At 36.7% G+C, this 18,888-nt stretch overlaps 1 protein-coding gene and 1 long non-coding RNA gene across 4 annotated transcripts; one reads left to right on the top strand and one right to left on the bottom strand.

The window, feature by feature from the left end:
* Positions 1-32: 32 nt before the first annotated feature.
* On the bottom strand, positions 33-2,604 carry LOC309492292. Its single transcript, XR_014203505.1, has 3 exons — positions 2,465-2,604; positions 910-1,120; positions 33-789 (listed from the first exon to the last, which is right to left on the bottom strand). It is a non-coding gene; the product is annotated as an uncharacterized lncRNA (long non-coding RNA).
* Positions 2,541-18,260, top strand: rassf7b (Ras association domain family member 7b). Of its 3 annotated transcripts, none has more exons than XM_082161194.1 (6): positions 2,543-2,736; positions 13,294-13,438; positions 13,521-14,404; positions 16,789-16,945; positions 17,099-17,206; positions 17,985-18,260. In XM_082161194.1, the coding sequence occupies exons 2-6, from the start codon at positions 13,336-13,338 to the stop codon at positions 18,014-18,016; spliced, it is 1,284 nt and encodes a 427-aa protein (XP_082017320.1). In that variant the 5' UTR covers positions 2,543-2,736; positions 13,294-13,335; the 3' UTR covers positions 18,017-18,260. The 3 variants fall into 3 exon arrangements, with proteins under 3 accessions (XP_082017321.1, XP_082017320.1, XP_082017319.1); XM_082161193.1 differs by having other exon boundaries at positions 13,291-13,438; XM_082161195.1 differs by lacking the exon at positions 17,099-17,206 and having other exon boundaries at positions 2,541-2,736; positions 13,291-13,438.
* The last annotated feature ends 628 nt before the right edge of the window (positions 18,261-18,888 follow it).

Raw genomic sequence — 18,888 nt, 5'->3', positions numbered from 1 at the left:
ATTCTCTATAAAATTATTCTCTAAAAAATAAATAAAAAAACAACAACAATGAAAACAACAATTGTTGTATATTTGATAAGCAGGCGATATATATGTGTCGTTACTGTATTTCTCAGGTATGGCTGGTGATTTATTTTCATTCATACTTAATTACCATAAACCTTTCTCAGGGTTTAATTTCTGAGTGTTTTATTATTTCAAAATCACTTTTAAATGAAATAATTTTCAAACTAGAGGTCCAGCACTGATGTAATTTTCACAATTGTCCACTAGGTGGCAATCTTTCATCTCCGCAGACTTAAGGCACACACTTCCAATCCCAATTTAACCTCAAATATATTTCAGACATCTACTTTAGTTATGGCACCGCAGTCATCATAAAAACAGACATAAAAGAGTATAAAGAACTAGAATAGTGCTGTCATTCACACGTCATTTTTCCTCGTGTTTCTTGTCTCCTCCTGCTGAAAGGCAGCCAGCGAGTCACATGGCCTTTTGTATGATGACCAGCGCGCATTTCATTGGCTGATTTGCTTGAAAAAGCATCCGTCGTCAAGGCAACCAAGAGCCGCAGTCCCACTTCACTTGTCTGGTGAGGCCTTGACAAAGTCACACAGATCCTTTTTTACCTTCTGCTTTTTGATTCACTCTCTCCTCTCCTGTGCAACTCAAGAGTTTATAAGAGGTAAGTCAATAGATGAGATGTAGCATGTAATGTGCTGTTTAACCATAGAAGTATATTTCTTGTAATGATGAAAGCTGCAGACAGATCACATACGATGAGGGGTCCTGAAAGATAATGCATGAAATTTTATAATTATTTTACATATTGCATCAAGTGTGTTATTTTATTTGCTTGTCATTGATCAGCAAACAAAGTATGCCATTCAAGAATATAAAATAGTTTACTTGAATAATGGTGACTGAGTTGCCACAATTCTTTAGGCTTTTGGATTGTTAAATGACATTGTGCTTTGAGTAAATAGTCTCCATTTGTTTCAGTCCGGCGTTCATCACTTTCAGACTTTATTCATGCTATCCATGTCTAACAAGTGCAAGATGTTCCATTGTAGATAATGGTGTCTGTAGCCTCATGAGTGATGTGAGCCTCTTCCCCTCTCTGTCATGTAAATTAAGAGCAAACACAGACTCATCAAGGTGGCCATGTTGATAGTGGAAGCATGAAATAAAGGCTAATGTATTTCTGCAGGCAAACTTGAATATTACCTCTAGAGATGCAACAAGTTGCCGTCATTTCTTTAAAAAAATGAAAAGCACTGGCAAGTTTGCTTGTGTAGTCAGTAATAATTTGTATTTAAAGGATTTCTGTAAGAAATGTTGTTATATGTACAAATATTGTCCCAAGATGCAGGATATCATTGTATTGATTTTTAACAGAGTATGTTAACTAGATGCTGTTCAGTGCTTTTACCTGCTTTGTCTATGGAGTTTTGGATTATGCTGAGGGTAGCCGCTTTTTATGTGTTAATGTGGCAGTTTAAAGGGATAGTTCACCCAAAAATAAAAATGCTGTCATTAATTACAGATTTCATTAAAAATATCTTCATTTGTGTTCTGAAGATGAACAAAAGTCTTGCGGGTTTGGAACGACATGAGTGCGAGTATTTTCATTTTTGGGTGATGTTTAATGATTAATGGTCATGTAGCGCAACAAGTGTTTAAAACATCATCTTTTCACTCATGCTTAGGATTATAGATTTGGGATTTTAACTTTTTCTGCATCAGTTATACTGTTTTATTTTTTTATAATACTTTTATTTAGTAAGGATGCACTAAATTGGCCAAAATGGTTTCCACAAAAATATATAGCAGCACAGCTGAGTTTTACATTTAGGTGTCCTGATCCATTTCAGATTATTAAAAAGATACTACGGGGTTGGGCTTTTTTGACTTGGGCTGGTAAGCAATTGCCTAGCAACCGCTCAACACACCTTATCAACCTTACAGCAACATGTTACAAAACACTTAGAAGACCGTAGAAACCAAATAGCAAGACACTGGAAGTAGCACTTTAAAATGAAAAGGTGGGGAAATATTCAGCTTAAGATACAATCCAAAACACCCTAGTAGCATTCACATTTTACCAACTACATATACAATGCACAAAAAACACTCTAAACAACTTATATACCTCATAGCAATGGCCTGGTAACTTCCCATACCATCCTATTGTTACAACATTTACAGTTTCTTACAGGTAGGTATCATCTGGTAAATTATAAGGAGGAAGTTATTCAGTTTATAGAGGAAGCCAAATCATTTGATCTTTACAGGAACACAATGACACAATTATGTCACATAAATACAATGACAGGCAACAGAAAAAAAATATATAATAAAGTAATACCAAGTGTACACTGCCCGTTTTACAAACAGTGCTAAGGCTGGGAGAATGAGAAGAAGGGCAGAGAAATACAAAGAGAGATAATGAGAGCTCTGTTACCTGTGGAGGGGGAGGAGCGTGGGAAGGCTGTGGTATGTGTTAGCATTGGAGAGAGCGGAAAGAGCGAGTCACTTTCAAGAGGCGAAACGAGTAGTGCGCCATTAATCCTGCTCCTATAGATACAGGAAAAACAACACCTGTTGGACTCTTACATCTGCGTTACAGGTTAACTCTTTGATTTTACATTAGACACGTATGACGGTACTTTTTGAAATTTATTCATCATGGTAACCAGGAACGGGGACACACAGAAGCAAGCTTTCAACTTTAAGGTAAATTTAGCTTTCCCTTTGACCAGCAGGTTTGTCTAGTTAGTCTACAGACTTGACAAAAAAATGTGCCAAAATGTACACAGGTGGTACGTACCATCCTGCCTGGAAAGGAAAGTGGTTCAAAAAAGGAATAAGTTGCCGAAATTGTTTTTGGATTATGTCATTGATTTTAATCAGTAACAAGGAAATGAAAATAATTTACAGACAACTGGGACAGAGAATGGGTAAACTTGTTCTGTTTGGAAGCAGTCTGTTACCTGAAAAACTCAATGAGGTCACCGGGATTTGTAAAAAAATAGTTTTTATCAATGAAAAGGGGAAAAATGCCTGAGGGTAATTAGTTAGAATGGTTTAGCTCTGTATTGTCCATGGCTAATGCATAATGTATTTCGCTTGTGTGGATTGTCCAATATGAGTTGTGCTTTTCTCAGTGAAAACTGCTGTGTCAAGGCCCTTTGGCTCATTCTGTCATTATGTCACTCTGTAGAGTTTGTATTTGTGATTCGATAAGGATCTGTTTGTTTAACCATCTGGGTATTGTGCTGTATCTGATGATATTTCTTCGATGAAGTTCTTCTGTTGATTAACTGTTCCTTGAAAATGTAACATCAAAAAATTACAAAACAAGCCCATAATGTATTTTTTTAATGGACTTTTTGAATATTTGAAGTTCAATTTCATAAATGAATAAGTAAGATCAATTTGCAAAGTTGCCAATCAGCCATCCAGATTAAAAACAATCAGTTCTCCTTTTTGATACTTTTTTTCGACAGGATCTACTGCCTTTGCAATGTGCTTATTTCATGTGCTCAACAAAGAGGGCCACAACTAGTTTGCCTTGATGTTTTGATGAATTTATTAACTCGGAAATCAATTACTTCATTCAACATCTATGAGTAGATTCTTCTCCACATTCTGTCCTCAAAACATTTAAGGAAATATCTGATTACATACATTTCCATTTAAATTCTGCTGCATTCCAATCACCTGACAAAATTATGTCACTATATTTGGATATGCAAAGCAAACAGCAAAGTCACATCTACTGCTGTTTGCAAACTTTGTCAGGGAAAATGGTTGATTTCATTGAACTGACCAACTGCAGGCGAGACCAGTGCATTCCGATTGATGCAGTTTAAATTATGGATCTTGAAACAAGTTTGAAAAGCATTAGTGATGAAATCAGTGTGTGAAAAAAAGAAAGAGCAGTCTATCTGATTTATGTTCCTGCAGCTCAAGGCTACGAATCATGTCGTAAATTTAGAATAGAGGTTGTCTCGCTCTGAGGATGGTTTGAAAGAGAGGACTACTCCCAACCTAAAGTGACTTTGTGGTTACTCTTTGTGGAAATGCCAGTAAATCAGAGATTTTCAACACAATAAAATAAAAACATAGTCTATTGACTAATCACAAACAATGCATTCAAAAAACAATGTGTGTGTTTTAATGATAACGCTAAAAGGAACACACTTTTGGTTTGGAGGTGCTTGACCATTATTGATGAGACAATCAGTACAATCAATTTGGCTGTATAAGTCATTTCAACTTAAATTACATTAAACTAACTTAAAAATGGCAAATTGCTTAACTTATTTTAATGTTGTCATGACTTATTGATCATATGTCATTTTTTTACAATGTGGGACTAATAAAGACAAAAAAGGTTGGGAAACATTGAAGTAGATGAGCTGAAATAGATAATGCACATCTCCCACAGATTTGTACTTTAACCTCTTACTACGGTTTCCTTTTTTTAACCAGAGAGTTCTGTTAAGAATACTTCTTTTCTACATAAAATTTGTCTGGAATTCTTTAGCAGGAAAAGTGAGGTTGATGCACCTGTAATTCTGCATACCAAAGGTATCATACATTGTTTGGAGACACTATTTACTTGCAGTCGTCAATGAACTCACATGAGAGGGAGGGAGTACACTCCTTGTGCACACAATGGAGAAGGTTTAGATATGCTGCCTACGTAAGCAGGCCAGTTTCACCCCTTTAACACAAGAAACCTAATGCCTGTGAGACACATCCCTGAGCCTGCTTCTGGCTGGTTCACATAACAAATGAAATTCAGACAGTGTAAAAAATTTTCTTGGTTCTCATTGTTCACTGAGTGAGAATGCCATCAACATACAGTCTCATTTAGTGTAGGTGAACTATCAGATGTATGAAGGTTATGATGCCATAAAGAATCAAGAATCGCATGCGCAGGGTAAGATTTGTGAAAGTGTACATAAGATTGGAAGATTGGACCATTCCGTGTGCTAGAGAAGATTTGTAAAGGTGTAAATTACATTTCAAGTGTACACTGTAAAAACGAACTTTTTGGTATAGTAATATATATTAAATTAACCTTCATAATTTTTACTTTATAAAATTAAAATTCAATGAGAACTAGAATTTTCTAAGTAAAATTTTAAATATCTACACATTTAATTCATGTAATAAATTAACTGGTTGGAAAGAGTAAATCTTATTATATATTTGCTTGTAATATTTAAACATTTTATAGTCACTTCACATAAACATAGTAATTTTAAGTAAATTTTAATCGAAAAGTATAGCGCGTTTGAATCCGCACATGCGTGTTTGGACAAGACAGTCTGTAACTGCCACTTTGGGTCAGGATTGGCGAGCTGCTGCGTGGCTGCTTTTTGTCGTGTTTGAGGTAAGTTTGTCTTTCTGTTTTACATTTAATAAAACATGGGTCTGTGTGGATTTTGATTGATGATTCTTGTTTAACTTACTTGACTCAATAAACATTAATGCTCATCTTATAACATGACCTCATTATTACTGTAAGTTGTAAGTTAACGCGTCTGGGTTATCCATTGTACATTAACGTTATAACCCTTACGTTTCACTTCCTACATTAGTTAACTTATATTTAATCGGAAAAGTTTTCAATAGTTTTATAGATTCGGAAAGCACTGTTTTTCGTGTAAAATTTTTAAACTGCTTGGATACCGTTGTAACTGCTTAGTTAGCTTGCTAACATTAGGCCTTAAAATTAACGTTAACTGCTTTCCTGCTGAAGTAACGTTATACTGTTGACTATGGAAAAGTTTTAAATTTCTTACTGAATATTACCCAGGAACGTCTACACATAAAGATACAATATTTCAATCGCACTAAATCGTGCATAAATGAGGTCTCAAAATAAGCAGGGCTGCGTTTGGGCATCGCCATGTTAGTATGCACTGGAATTTAGAGAATAGGATCTGTTGGATTTACAACACGTAAATTCATCCACTTCTCCCAAAATACGTGAAAGTAAGAGGCCGGTGAAGTGGGAGAAAAAAAAAGAAAAGAAAACTTTATAGTTACTTACACAATGTGTGTGGTAACTTAGGTGTATGTAACTTAAATGCCTGAAATGCACTAGGCTATATAATCACACCGGTTTAATCGTACGCATCAAACAGTTAACATAATCGAAACCATATGGTCTTTTTTTAGTATACATGTGTTCATTCTGTTGTGATAATGAAGTCACTTTCTATTTTTGTTTCTCAAAATAATTATATTTTTTCTTCTAAACTGTATGCAGGAGGACAGCTACAGTGACATCACTCAGCACATCATTAAAATACTGGTCGTCCATGGTGCTGATGGAGAACTTCAAACATCGAGATCCAATCGATGTATCCATCCTTCTTAAACTCTCCCCAAAAGTTCAAAGATTAAAGGGATAGTTCACCCAAAAAGGAAAATTCGGTCATCATTTACTCTCCCTCAAGTTTTTCCAAACCTATATGATTTCCTTTCTTCTGCTAAACACAAAAGAAGATATTTTAAGGAAGGCTGGTAATTAAACAGTTGCTGGTCCCCATTGACATCCATAGTATTTTTTTTTTCCTACTATGGAAGTCAATGAGGTCCATCAGTTGTTTGGTTACCGACTTTCTTCAAAATATCTTCTTTTGTGTTCAGCAGAAGAAAGAAAGTCATACAGGTTTGGAACAACTTGAGGGAGAGTAAATGATGACAGAATTTTCATTTTTGGGTGAACTATCCCTTTAAAGATGAAGTTGTAGTAAATGCTATGGTATGATAGAATTGTTTAAACATTCAGCTGTTGATGTTTTAATACATTAAAGTTGTAATGGTATTCTTTAAAGGGTTAGTTCACCCAAAAATGAAAATTCTGTCAGTTATTACTCACCCTCATGTTGTTCCAACCCCGTAAGACCTTCGTTCATCTTCAGGACACAAATTAAGATATTTTTTATTAAATCTGAGAGCTGGCTCACTCCTCCATAGGCTTCTAAGACACTATAACTTGCTGGCCCAGAAAATGTATTAAGACATCGTTAATATAGTCCAAGTGACTCCAGTGGCTCAATCTTAAGTTTATCAAGCGACGAGAATACTTTTTGTCGAAAAAAACAAACAAAAATAACGACTTTATTCCACTATTCATTTCCTTCTCTCTGGGCCTCGAGTTTTTTCACGTAGTAAAACTGCGTAGCGCTTCTGTGTTATACGTCACCACGCATCACACACATGACCAGCGTCGGCCAATAGTGAGCCTACGTGTGACGTACAACACAGAAGCGCTGCGCTGTTTTACTACGTTAACTTACTGGGGGTTTTTTGCGCACAAAAAGTATTCTCGTCGCTTTATAAACTTAAGATTGAGCCACTGGAGTCACTTGGACTATATTAACAATGTCTTTAATACATTTTCTGGGCCAGCAAGTTCCAATCCCTTAGAAGCCTATGGAGGAGTGAGCCAGCTCTCAGATTTAATCAAAAATATCTTAATTTGTGTTCCGAAGATGAACGAAGGTCTTACAGGGTTGAACAACATGAGGGTGAGTAATTACTGACAGAATTTTCATTTTTGGGTGAACTATCCCTTTAAAGTTCACTATTTCAGAGTGCTCTTTTGAATGTTGAATGTTTTGCATGAATTTGTTTTTAAATACATTTTTATGTTTAAAACAAGGGTTACAGTATAATTCTGAAGTTTTACTGAATGCACCTGTGTCAAGAGATGACTGTGAATGTCCATTTTTGTATGAAGAACAATTTTTGATGACTGAAATAAACTGTTTAATTGTATTTTAATTGTGTGATTTGTGAAAAATATAGAGAAAATGTTCATTTATTTATGTTCAGGATTATTTATAAAAAAAAAATAGCAATGTTTACATAATTATAGGGAGTATTATAATTTCATAAAACTAAGTAAATGAAAACAAAAAAAATTAAATAAAATCTACTTATTTACTTCATTAAATGGTAAGATTTACTTCATAATTTCATAAAAGCAAGCTTCCTAATTATAAAACAATAAATAAACTTTACTTAATTACTTTAAATAAATATAGCTTCTAAATGAAATGTAAATAGGTAATTTTTACTTAATTTCTTCATGAGCGTTACGTTCAATACTAAGTAGATTTTACTTGATAATGACACTTAAGTTGTACTTGATATTATAGCAGTAAAATTTACTTAAAATATACTTGTGCAAATTGTTACGAGGATTTTATTAAGTAAATCTTACAAGTAGTTTTTTTCAGTGTAAGAAAGAAATATTTGCAGCATTTTACTGTTATTCGTAGTGTAATGCATGTATTGTGAAACTGCAGCTTCATGCTTACGCAAAATAAATATGATCTGTATTATTCTGACTATATATATTAATATAGTCAGCCTAATGGTGCACAGCTTATTAAGCAATCATGATTAATTTATTTATGTACCATGTATATGTGCATTAAAAGTACAATTTCGGCAACGAGAATGATGCTGAGCCAAATGAAGATAAAGATGTGTTCTGGCGACTGGCGTGTTTATTGAACCAATCAGATAAGAGTAAATCGAGAGTCAGCGAGAAGCTCATTTGATTGGTTACATGAGGAAGGTGGACCAGCCCTCCTCTTCGCGCTTGCAAAACTCAGTGAGTGCCAAAACTGTAAGCGCAGGTAAAAGTAAGAAGCAACTGTACAAATCGAGGTTATTACAGAAACTTTTTCCCTCATGTACACAACAAGTCATTTAGACATTTGTAACAGTTTATTTTTTTTACACAAAGGTTGATTTTACACGATCAATCTGTTTTGCAGTTCCTGACTCTGTTGTTTTCACTTGCAAATTTCTGTTCACAGGCCTCCAATGCTTTTGGCCGTATTTGTGCGGGGAAAAAACGTGGCAAAAGTGTAAGCGCGGAAAAATGGAAGTCAGAAAAATACAAATCATATTTATTTTGCGTAAGCATGAAGCTGCAGTTTCACAATACATGAATAACACTTACGAATACCAGTAAAATGCTGCAAATATTTTTTTCTTACACTTGAAAGGCGATTTACACCTTTACAATCTTCTCTTGCACACGCAAATTTTATTTACGCTTGCAATCTTATGTACACTTTCACAAATCTTACCCTGCGCATGCGAATCTTTATGGCATCATATTACCTTCATACAGATGACATTTCAAAAACAGAGAGTTCCCTATTGGTCATTCAGCTGTCAGACATGCAGAGGTCATATGACCACAATCTCATCTGTCGTAATCAGACGGAAGAAAGAGCCTGAAACCTGTATTTCTAGTTTGCCATATGTTTCTGGTAGCGTGTGCCCTCCTTGGTGCTCTTCAAAACCCATGTTGACAGGGAAACATGAGAAAAGGAATGGTTTTCCCAAGCATATTTGAGCTTCACACCTTCAAAGACACCATATAAAAACAATTGACAATTCGGACTTACCTGTAGAGGAAACATTGTGAAAAAGGTAGTTAGAGTCTTAAAGATTCAAGTTCACCCAAAAAGTTCACCCAAAATGTTAATATCTTTCCTCTGACAAACCCAAAAGATGATATTTTGAAGAATATGGGCAACCAAACAGGCCCAAGGCCCCATCGGCTTCCATAGTATAAAAATACTAAGTCAATTGGGCCGGCCCAACAACTGTTTGGTTACCGACATTCTTCAAAATATCTTCTTTTGTGTTCAGCAGAAGAAAGAAATTCATACAAGTTTGGAAATGATGACAAAATTTTCATTTTTAGGTGAACTGGGTGACCTTCATGAGTTCGTTGAGTCAGTTAGAGCTACTGAATCTTTGATGTTCTGGCTCATGATACTGGTTTAGGGTTTATGGTCTTAAATTTCAGTAATGGAATGTCTAGGCAAAAAGTAGGCAGATTGCATGGGTCTCCACACTTCATGGTGGATTAGTTTAAAAGACACTATGAGAACAAAGACCAGGATCTACTGCAGGTCTGCTGACGGAGGTGGACGGTATGTGATTACACACACATCATCAGATCTGCTACAGACAGTGAGGAAGCTGTACGCAATGTTTGCTGACTTTTTTCTTTTTTTTTTGTTTAATAGGTTTTAAACATACATTGAATATTATGTTATTATTATTTACTTTTTCTTGTATTTCTTATTCTAGTGAATTAGAGGCGTTGATGCGCTGTTTGATGCATTGTGTGAGACCATTTGCTACTTAACAAAACATGTTCCACTTTACCAGTACAGAGCAGTTTTTTTTTGTAATCTTATTTTTAGAATAGCTGTTTTGGATTTATGAGTAAAAAAAGATATGTGGGTAACATCGTAAAAATGTACACTTTTTGCTTTACAACATATATTACAGATCATGCCTCAATTGTGAATTTTGAAAATGTTGTGTTTTTTAATGTTTTATTAACAAAGTTCGGAAGGAGCACGTTTAGATAATCTAATCAGCATGAGAGGAGGCATATATAGAGCCAACTTGACCCAGTTCCACAACTGTTTTCCAGCATCCCTTCTCCGCCCCAACTCCTCACTCTCGATGATTCCTATCCCTCCCAGGAATGGGGGGAGTATACTTTAGGTTTGGGCCAAATCCCGAGCCCTCTTCTCCTTGGACAGCACGCCAAAATATGCATATTCTATACCCTATCTGATTATATGCAAGTGCGAACTATAGCGAAAAACTTGTGATTCTAAATAAGAACTACATTTACCAAGGATGGCAGTTTATATGCGTGATGAATCAGAAAACCTTTGTTCTTAGCAGTAATAAAAACAGAACTATACATTATGATTATTGCACCACCCAGCTTTTTAGTTGTATTGTAATGACATGGCTGTCACTGGTACAAATTAACACCTTTCAGAAAATTGAATGTTTTCACAACGACACATGCTATGAGGATTTCACACACACAGCTTTGGGCCAATCATAAAGTCCTGATGGAGAAGTTGTGATTGCTCTGTGCCGTTTACAGTTATAAAGGCTGGTTCAGAATGTGTTTTATAAATTTAAACATGCTCTATGGACTGTTGCGGTGTCTCTCGCTCTTGCTGCTTTTTCAGCGTCTTGCACATGAGCCTCAAGAGGGTCTCGAGACCCTGCCTTTTTGTTCATTCATCTGCACTGCGGCTCTGCAGTTGCACACAACCTGATCTCATGAGAAAACTATATTTTACAAAGTGAACTTAACCATCAGTAGGGAAGTTGTGATAGTCTTTTCTTCCCTATTGTGACACATATCCAATGAATTGCTTCTTGAACAAGAAAAAAAATGTTGGACAGGACTTTATTTGAACAGTCAATTTTGATTTCATGGTTACTGTAAGTAAATCATACGCAAACATACAAATTAGATTGTACAAATTGCCACCAAATTGCCATGAGAGTTTGTTGGTTGCATTGTTGAGCAGCATTACTTTGGACACTTTTGGAACTAAAGCACTTCTCCTCATGCCGGGAGATAAAGAAAAGAGTTTAAAGTCATTTTTTGAGCTGATGTGTGAATGTTATCCCAAAAGAAGTGTGTGAACAGCAGATATGGTCCGGCAGACATTTACCGGAAAAATAAATCTGACAATTTTATGGTAATTTACCAAATTCAATGTGTTAAAGCAGCTATGACTCCTATAAAAACAAAATGTTCAGACATGTTAGCTTAACTTTTAATTAAGGTTAAATCTGGGAAGGTCATTTTGCTCAAATAAGTCAATGATTAGGCTACAACAGAGGCGTGACAATCAACTCAAAGGCATGACATCACCTTTACAATATAGCATTATAAAATACAAGCTACGAAACCTGAGCCATGTTCTGTGGAGAGACTGAAAGACAGACTACATTTGTTTTAACTTCATCCTGCATCCTGTATTGCCATTTTGTCAAATGAATGATCTAGTGTGACAGGCAGAGGTGTTGTGACTGTGTGAGTACAGTACACACATTCTTTGAGCATGTGAGCACAGTTTCAAGGTTTACAAGAATGTGAAGGTTGGTTAATGATTGCCTCAGGAGTTGAGCGTTATGTGCAGGTTGAGGACATGAGACACATGCTAACTCACCTCACAGAGCAGAGGACAGACAGTGTTTAAGAGATCCAATGTCTTAACCTGTTCATTTGGCAGAAGCAAAGGAAACATCTGCGTTTCAAAATAGGATTGAATTAATTATTATTATTTTTTTCAGATCATACTCTAGGGTATCATTGAAGCACTTTGATCTGTTGCGTCTAAAGGCCTTGAACTCTTAATAAAAAAATAAAAAAATGTGTATGTGTCTTCTCATTAATGTGTTGGTTGAAGGGGATTGTTGTCTTGCATTGCTGACATGCCAAAGCAGAAGTTGTTTTAAGATATGCTCTCTGAAAAATACACCTGGTTAATTTACAGTCTAGATGAACATTTTACCATGCATGCTTCTAGAGAAATATGGTGTCAGGTTGAAAGTGTTTATCCTATTGTACCTTTTTTTGAACTATTACAGCTACATGACATATGCATTTTCATCTTAACACAACTCTTTGATGTGGTATTAAACCTTATCTAACACGAACAATGTTTATAATACATTTTGGCATTCATTGGTTTATTCCATGGCATACTTTGCCATTATCTGACTTGTAAAAGCAGCATTTCTCATAATTGAATTCAAAAACCTTTTATTGCACAGACTATGTCTCTTGTTATAGTTTTGGTGAGTTTAGATAGTTTGATCTATTACATTTAACTACAATTGCAATTTTCCTTTCTGAAGGAAAGAAAAAGGAACAGAATCTGGAAAGCTCCCAGTTTAAAGTGTGACCTGGGCTGCTTAGCCACTTCATTTTAAAAGCATAGGATAATTTGTGAAGAGGACACAATTACTTTATAGGATGATGTTTAATTTACTAGGCTTTTATTCACACATAACAACATAAACACTCATTCAGTACTTTCCCTTTAACACAATATGTGTCAAATCTCATCCATATCACTTAAAAGGTAAAGCTGACTCCTGATATCAAGTTCACAGTAACACAGTTCACATCCAAAACCATTTCTCTAATGTACATTCTCCCTTGATTAATATGCATTTTAACAACACAGAAATCAGTGCCTGGTGGTTCATATCTGCATTTACATTACCGTCTGAACATAAAAATACATTTTTCATATATAATTTTTAAACTTTACAAACAATAAATAAATTATGCCTTTGATTGTTTCTAAAGAGCTGTTTTAGAGCAACTTTTGTTGTTTTTTAAGTGCAGTTGTTCTCTGAATTGTAAGTAATTGTTCTTCACAATCTGTTCAGCAGAGCATTGTGATGTAGAGACGCTCCTTTGACTCCCTCACAGTCATGGAGCTGAAAGTATGGGTGGATGGCATTCCACGTGTCGTTTGTGGCCTATCAGAAGATACATCTTGTCAGGATGTAGTCATTGCTCTTGCCCAGGCTATAGGTAAGTTATTAAATGTCTCTCTCTTTCTCCATTTATTTTCTCTCGTTGAGTAGCTAATGCATTTACATTTGAACTTTTTCAGGGCAAACAGGTCGGTATGTTCTCATCCAGAAACTACGGGATAAAGAACGGCAGCTTGTGGCCAATGAACGCCCATTGGAGTCCTTGGCTAAACTGGGTCAGTTGGGCAATGAAGTGCAATTCATCCTACGGCGCACCGGTCCCACGAGCAGTGAAGCCTCAGACCAAAGTCGAGCCCCGCAATTACCCAGACACCCCGATCCAGTGCCCCTCAAACACAAGGAGCCAAAAAAAGCTCTTACTTTCAATCTCGGGCCCTCCACGTCACCCCGAACTCGTTCAAAACAGGTTGAAAAAACACCCAGAGACTCCCAAGCGCGAGGGGTGTCCCCATCGCCACCCTCGTCTCTTGCCCAAGCTGGTCCATCCAAAGACACACTCTATCAGCAGATTCTACGACAACAGGGGCAGCTACAGTCTCTGCAGGTACAGCTGGAGACTCTAGAGAGGGAGGCGGCCGTTTGGGAGCAGTCTCCTCCTCCAACCCTTTCCCCTGACCTCCTTGAGGAAATGGACCACCTACAGCGTCTTTTTAGGCGGAACGAGGATGAGCTGGCTCATGTGCCGTACTGGGAAAATGAATTTCAGTCTGAAGTTCAAATAGAAAAGGACATGCTACGGAAAAAAAATGAACTCCATTTATCCCTAGACAAACACAATCAAAGGCTGCATGACACAGACAGCCAATCTGAGCTGCTAGAGCGAGATATTCAGCTGCTTATTGAAAGCAAGAGAAACGGTATGCTTCAAGCCAGACCCAGTGTTGAAGAATCTGTACTCATAGTGAAAGAACAACTGGACAACCATCAGCGTCAGGGGGCTGAACTGCAGGCATCAGTTGAAGAGACAGAAAAGGTGTTAAGGCTGGCAGATGAACAACTGCAGGTGTGCATTTCTGTTTTAATCACCCATAATGCTACACACTTGTCATATTATCTGTTCCACTAGACTAGAGGTTACGTTTCTAATACTCATTTATTTATTTATTTTCATGTATAAAACACTTAAAAATGCATAATCCAATCAATGTATCCTTGTATATTGAGACACAATATTGCATGGGCTCACTGGCATTATTTGGAGACTTTAGAACTTTATATGCTGCATCCAAATATGCTTACTTCCATAATATATAGAATGTGAAAAACAGTGCGGGAAAAGAGTAGTATGTCCAAGACAAAAGATGTGTTCCAATTCATGTACTTATGCACTATTCTATACCATTTTGTAGTATACATAGTGCGATTAATGGGTTCAGACCAGGGCCGGAGTGGGACCGCTTTTCAGCCCGGGAGTTTCAGGCCCACCACTTTTTCCACGGTGGAATTCCAAATTAGCACTTTTTCCAAATTGGATAAATGAAGCAACAGTTCAGCTCTTACTATTGTGTTTAGTTTGTATTAATACCATGGTTCAACAAATAATGTAAAGGTTAAATAATAATTCACTTAGACTTTATAAGAAGCAATTGCGACTTTATTTCGCAATATGCGAAATGTGTGTAGCCTAATGTAACTTAACACATTTGTCACAAATGTGGGGGGAAAAAAATCCTCGACCGGCCCAAAAGTGAAGCGGCCCACCGGGAATTCTCCCGATTCTCCCGATTACCCACTCCGGGCCTGGTTCAGACTGAAAATTCCCAAAAATAAAAGTGCACTTCAAATACTCAGATGATGCACCGATTTATGTCACAGCTTTAATCACATAGCGAAGAGGGAGGGGCTATCAGACTGTTTCTGGATGACAAAATAACCTTGTAAAATTCATACACTATACGATTGAGTACATAGTGCGTAGTGTATATTGCACCAACTGTAGAATTTGAAAAACAGTAGTTAAAATCTACCCGGATTACTTACTACTTCCGCAGAGATTCTGGAGTGTGCATTCGATGGACACTTTACTATCCCATGAAGCCACGGGTGAGGAGCTGTGAATGTGAGTGTAGCTATTCAATTGATGCCGTAGGTCACATGTCAAAGCCAACATAGCAGATATATAGTATGCCCAGATTTCATTCATACTGCACACATTTATACTACATAGAACATACGTTTACAGTATACAGTTACAGAAGTGACTGTTTTTCATTAAATGTAGTACCTACTCAGACAGTATGCAAATTCTGGAATACTTGATCCTGATTGGTCAGTCTTGGCATTTGGTGGTCTGATATTCTGTAACACTGTAAAGACCTTAATCAGGGTAGTGCCATATTTAAGTTTTGACAAGAATGAGAACGAAGCTGTGAGGGATAGAAGTAAAGTGCGTTCAGTGGATTTTACTGTTGTTTAACCCGAAAAAAAAAAACTTTCAGTAGACAAAAACTCTTTAAAACATTATTGATAGTTATGAGTTGTGAAAATGACTTGATCTAGGAACTTTATGCAGTGCTTGCCATTGCAAAGACTGTAAGTCTAACCCTCACAGCCTCATTTTCATCCGTGTTAAATTCAATATGGCGTCTAATCTGACTACGGTCTATATTTGCCCGCTCACAGGCACAACACTCATGTCTCTCGTATCACACCTGACTCGGCCTCTCTTGTTTCATCTCATTTATTGATTGTAGTGAAAATGACATTAGTGGACCAAAGTGTTAATATTACTGTAATGTTCTGTTGCTAGCCTTATTATTTTGTACATTTTTATTAGTGGAAGCTTGTTAAGATCATGTACAGGTAGGATTATAAAGTAATTTCAACTCAACATTTCATGTTCACGTATATATGGGGGTCCTAAACACCCTGTCGGGGTTTAGTTAATGGTAATGACTTGCTGACTGTACAGTATCCCTTACATAAAACCTCTTTGTACTAGTTGTTGCCTCACAGCGGTACATTAAATGCAGTCACACAAAAGCATGTTGTGTGTTCTCATCATGACTAACTGAACCTCAGGGCTGCATACACACTACTTAATTTGTTGTCTCACTCCCTTCTGCAAGGGCAGTGCTATATTAATTCGTCCTACAGGTTGTTGTTATTACCAACAATACTAGTCACACCTTTGGATGGTTGAAATAAAAAAGAGCGAGTTTGTGGCTTTATCTAACAATTATTTCTGATCGTGGTAAGGAATGAAAAATTACATTTCAAACACATCGCTTGGCCATTAGACCTCATTGTAGAAGTTAAGTATGTGTGGGCCTTTCATTTCAAGAAAAGAGAACTATGTGTGATAAAGGATCATTGATGTTTAAAAGTCACTGCTTCAACTTTTTCCCTCCAACCCAACACTAAATCCTCTCTTATGTTCCCCTGTAGGCTAAAACCAAGGAAATGGATGATCTGAACAAGGAGCTACGCCAGTGTAACCTGCAGCAATTTATCCTGCAAACAGGAGTCACTCCAGCACAATCCAATCAGCAAACCGAAGAGATCGATTTTGCTCTCCTCAAGCCTGATGGACAGAGTGATGAAGGTGTGTAAAATTACAAGCACTTTTCATAAGCCACTAGTTGGGTCTTTTCTACTATACATGGCAATATGTTAATACGTCTTCCAAATTAATCTGGTGGTTTCAGAAGAACACTAACTATACATAACCAAATAACTGACACTGTGTTTATGACAGATTCAAATTCCTCCATCTTGGAGTTTAACCCTCGCACCACTGCCAAGCAAATCCTAGGGAACCCACGCAGCCTCCAGAATCCGCTTGTCTCCAGCCTTCATCCTGAGGGTGTGTATGTGTGACACACAGCTTGCACACCGCTGCCCTCTGCTGGCCTAAGTCTTCTGCTTGTCCACCTCTACCTCTTCCTGCTTCTCAGAACGCACGCTCGTTTCACTGCACAACTCCTCTTCTCTCTGGTGGTTCTGCGTACTGTCAAACGCACTGTAATGGGCATTTTTCTGATTAGACAATTCAAGTGTACAGCCAAAAAGACAGATTGCGGACATTTATATTTTTAATTATGTTATTTTTTGAGCAAGAACACAAAAACAGCATGTTCACTTTGTCTTCTGTGGTTTCCTATAATCAGATAGCAAGCCTCTGTCTTGCTGCGTCAAGCTACTACTACAAAAAAAAAAAAAAAAAAAAAAAGGTCACTTTCTCATTTTGCTGAAACTTGCATTGCCTTGGGGTTCTTTCATGTAGGCTCACATGAATCATGAGCTACCAGTGTGCTTTGCTCTGTGTTTCCTGCCTGGCACAAGTGTGTTATGTAGAAAGAAATCAAGTAGTTATTTATTTCACGTCTTTCTATGGAACTGCCTCCACTGGATGCTGCAACAGACTCAATGTCTGACTGTAAATGGAGCATTTTGAGGTTTCATGCTGCTGCTTTTGTCTTTGTTTACATTTTCCACACCCTTCTTTCTTTATGTAATCTTCCCTGTATCTGCGATATGAAACATTACCGTCACCAGTTGTATTTAAAAACATATTTTCCAGTCATCCTCCATGAAGCCCAGAACCTCATTCCATTTTGTGTGTGTGTGTGTGTGTGTTGCAGTCCTGTCATCAAGAGAGACATCATGGCGATAAAGTCTGGAGTACAACCCCAAGGAATTATTCACTGTTCACTTTATATTATTTTCTTTATTTGTCTGAATATGTTAATTACATTTTCTTTTGTATGATACTCTGTGAAATGCAACTTAATAAGTCTATGTAAATACAGTGCTGTCTTTGTAATTATTAAACAGATTAAGATTTTTGAATGTATTTTAACAATCTTCATATATTTCATTAACTAAAAACATACCAAAATAAAAAGAAATCATTACAAGTTTTTAGGTTTATTGATTTCCCACTCTATAATTATAGATCTGCTACACACTCTGCTGCAAAACAAGTATGGACTTGCTACCGCCAATTTCATTACAGAATGCTGCTGTGAGCATGTAAAATATGCTGCTGCGTGAATAGACGTACATAAATCCTGTAGCAGATCAAGACAGGTGGAGTTAGGGGTGGTGGAGGGTTTCAGAGGAACAGCAAACACTGAACCTGACCATTTAAATGTTGAGCAAGCAATCTCATTGGCTGCAGAATCAGCAGAGGCCAATCAGCTTGTGCCATGTGATGTGGTTGCTAGCAGGCTGTATGTAAAAGACCTATAAGCTTGCGCCATCTAGAGTTTCATGACTGAACTACATATACTCCCAACAAACTATATTATTTATACAACTGACCACAAAATATTTAAAATTTAGCACAACAAAACCTTTTTTAAGCTGAGACAGGTTTTAACTTTTAGTTGTATAATTATGTTTTTTTTTTTATCATTATTGAAAATCATTAACTAACATTAACACTGAAGTTTGTCTGGAAGCCTTCTGCGCTGAAGATGAATCAACACAATCATCATCAACATAAGAGTGGGTGATATGTTCACAAAATAATCACAAAATAAA

This window comes from Leuciscus leuciscus (assembly GCF_965113295.1).
Source record: "Leuciscus leuciscus genome assembly, chromosome: 2".
Classification (NCBI taxonomy): Eukaryota; Metazoa; Chordata; class Actinopteri; order Cypriniformes; family Leuciscidae; genus Leuciscus; species Leuciscus leuciscus.
Note: the sequence above shows the minus strand (reverse complement) of the source record. Positions and strands in the feature narration are given on the sequence as shown.